The sequence below is a fragment of the Anneissia japonica genome, unplaced genomic scaffold (assembly GCF_011630105.1).
Source record: "Anneissia japonica isolate Jap-2015-1 unplaced genomic scaffold, ASM1163010v1 scaffold288117_len521816_cov214, whole genome shotgun sequence".
Lineage (NCBI taxonomy): Eukaryota > Metazoa > Echinodermata > Crinoidea > Comatulida > Comatulidae > Anneissia > Anneissia japonica.
The window spans coordinates 444,090-447,619 of record NW_022685717.1 but is presented as its reverse complement, the minus strand read 5'-3'; the positions used below and the strand labels follow the sequence as shown (position 1 = coordinate 447,619).

The following is a 3,530-nucleotide window of genomic DNA, read 5'->3' as shown; positions in this document are numbered from 1 at the left end:
ATTAAAAAAGGAATATTTGGTTATTAACATTGCACTCGAATCATGAAACAATATTGGGAACATGTGCAACTTTTGTTGTTTTAATAACATTTCTGTTGTTTCATATCTTAATGAATCAGAATTAATAAAAATTATTGTTATAAATTAGTAATAATAAAAGCTGCAACTTATTCTTATCTTAGGCCAATTAAAATAGCCTATACAAAGAATCTATGTCATCATTGTACGAAATCATGCCAAAAAATCTCTATTAAGGGTAAACTTTCACATTTGTGGTCAATGTCCCCTGAATAGAGGTACCATATTCAGGGGATACTCCTATTAAAGGGACGCTTTTGGGGTCCCGAGGGTGTCGCCTTATAGGGTTTTACTGTATTACTATGGCCATTTTGGCGTTCCATATGAAGCTAGTAAAATCGTCACACGTGGGTAGTTTGATTTCATCAGCCTGTACTCACCTCACGCACGCTGAGCGAACGGAAAAAAAGAAAGAAAGCGAGTCGCACGGGGACGGAGACGCGCCATGTACGGTGAAGTAAACATTGAGGGAGTCCGTTGAAACTTACTGAGAATATGAAGAAATTTGTTTGTCAGTGGTAAGATTATGAGAAGCTATAAATGTGTTTTGAAAATCTAATACAGTAATTATTATATAAACCATAAAGCTAGGCCTAGCCTAGCAGGACTAGGCCTACAGTAGGCCCCCCCTAGAGGCTAGCTAGGCCGTACCACCAGACCTCTGGACCTAGCCTAAGTAGTAGTAGTAGTAGTCGTAGTGGGCTTTCTCTCTAGGTAGATATGGCATGATATGTTAGTAGTAGTATAGTAGGCCTAACATGACGACCCCGCACCCTCCCCCCCCCCTTTCCTATTGCAAAAAAAAAATTGATCTAGGCCTACCAAAATGCCTCTGAGATTCTAGAGGTTATTTTCGGCGTCCCGGACTCTAGTTTATTGTTACTAGTTTTCTCTTGATTATTACTAGACTAGTTTTCTCTTGATTGCTCCTCCCCCTTTCGGACATCTCTGGATCTTCCCCTTCCCGAGCCAGAGGTGATGAGTTCTCATGCTCTCCTGTCCGACAGGTCAGGCCCCCCCTGTTGGACGCTATTTGTCAGATGGACAGAAGAAGAAAAAATTTTCTTTAAATTGGAAAGAAAAATCATTTTATTAAAATACTGTATGTGTCAGAATAACTTAAAATGGCCAAAAAGTAGGGGCTTAGCCAATGGACCACCACTAGGACTACACTCTTGTACCCCACCAATAGTTAACAGACCCCCCACCCCACCGTATGATCACTTATTCCTTTCCTCCTGTTGGAGGAAAGGAATTATGATTATTATTATTACTTAGAAGAATTTCATCTAGTCTTTAATTGATACTATAAAAACTTGTAAACTTTTAGTCTACAGCATATATTATAGAACCAATTAAAGAACCAATTACAGCCAAGAAGTACTGTAGGGCTTATCCAATGAACTGCACTAGCACTACGCTCTTGTACCCCACCAATAATTAACATCCCCCTCCCCCGTCAGACCACTAACACCTCCCTGCTTGGAGGAAATTCTGGCATTATGGCCCATGTGCCAAAATATAAGTAAAAAATATTAAATTTTATACTGTATTTTTGTCCTTCACAGTGCCTTAATGGGTGAGTTATATGTCATGGATTTGGCGTTGTGGCTCATCTTTTTCTCAACAGTCACTATGACCAGTTCAGAAGATTCAGTTGAAGCATATTTGAATCGTTGTCTTGATGGAGTAAATCACAAGACTAAGCCAGGACCAGAAAGTAATTTATTTGGTCAGGTAAAAAATATATCATGTAACTACTTTCCTTCAACAGCTTCATTGACTTTTATAAAAACACACTTCCCTGTCATTTGATTAGATTTTGTATCATGTGACATCGGTTATTCATCCATTTTGTAACTCATCATGGATATTTAGTTCCACCTTGCATTTGTATATTTTTTTCATAAAATATGAAATGACAAGATTCTATTTTGGGTGTGTTAAAATAAATGTTTTTATTCATGCAATAGAAAGAACAGTTTCATTTGTTAAAAGATTGACTGTTCCATTCTACTCTGCTCCGTCTTGTCAAATGGAACCATCTTTAAACTCATGAAAATATTCTTCCCCTTTGCGCTCATGAACATTCATTATACATACCAATTCATAAATGTACCACATTCAAAATACTCTTTAAATGCTTTATAAACCGTGCACTGTCTAACCTCACTGACCTTAACAACTTACCACTGACCAGTCAATTGCAGTGGTCTCCATTTACATTATGCTGTGATCAGGCTGTTGAGGAAAACTAGAGCAAATACTACTAATAATAATAATTATTCGAAAAGTAGCTCATCTGTGTTGGTGTTTGAATATACTAAACGTTTAAACTTTTGATCACAACACAAACAAATTTCATTACCGTGAAATTTTCGACCGTAATTATTATTATTATTATTATTATTATTATTTGTTACTGTATTTTGTTATTAATATTATTTTATTATTATATTGTTGTTATTGTTGTTGTTATTATTTATTATTATTACTGTTATAAAAGAAGAAAATGCATTCGAAAACTGTCAAACATTTAAAATTTCAAAACAATATTCTAATTATTGTATTATTTTATACTAATACAATTTTTTTTTTTCTACTGTTGATTATAACTAATGAATGTTGAATGTTTCCACAGTGTAACCAATATAAAGAACTCTCATGCTGTACAGAAGAAACAACGAGGGGACTTCACCAATCACATTCCTGGTTGAATTTCAACTGGCATCATTGTGACACTCAGCTCTCTAAAGCATGTACAGCTTTTTTGAACCATGACCTTTGTTTTTATGAGTGCTCACCAAACGTTGCACCGTGGCTCGTGCCCGTAAGTTCAGTTTTGCAGATCCTATGATACAGAATGTAATATTAAATCTAGTTTAAGCCGGTTTTAAACTAGGCAAATTTATTCGCGCGAATCAGAAGCGTTGGTTCACTTCCTGAGGTCTGGTTGGTTTTGCATTTTTCCCTTTGCAAAAATTTGAAAAAGTTCGAACTACTGATTTCACTGAAGCGAAAAACTCTGATAGAGATGTGAGTGTGCGAATAAACCAATGGTTCATTCATGGTTGAATAAATTTGCCTAGAGTGTAAAAACCGGCTTAAAGCATGTCTTTAGCCCTGTCCATATTATCAAATTTTATTTGACAAAACATGTGACATGCCTAAATATGGCATGATGACATCACATCAGGACCATATATAGGCACATCATGACTAAATATATAGGCACATCATGACCATATATGGGTACATCATGACTATATAGAGGCACATCATGCCTGTATATGGGCACATCATGACTATATATGGGCACATCATGACTATATATGGGTACATCATGACTGTATATGGGCACATCATGACTATATGTAAGCACATCATGACTATAGACCTATCCAAAAGAACATTTTTGAGTGTCGCCCTCTATTGTCGGCGCCATTACTGGG

General features: G+C 36.2%; 1 protein-coding gene across 1 annotated transcript in view; it reads left to right on the top strand.

The window, feature by feature from the left end:
• The first annotated feature begins 434 nt into the window (after positions 1-434).
• Positions 435-3,530, top strand: part of LOC117112333 (folate receptor beta-like) — a 10,539-nt gene continuing 7,443 nt past the window's right edge. The window contains exons 1-3 of the mRNA XM_033255410.1: positions 435-596; positions 1,647-1,815; positions 2,720-2,908. Coding sequence (XP_033111301.1) covers positions 574-596; positions 1,647-1,815; positions 2,720-2,908 — 381 coding nt within the window. The 5' untranslated portion in view covers positions 435-573. The remainder of the gene's footprint in view (positions 597-1,646; positions 1,816-2,719; positions 2,909-3,530) is intronic.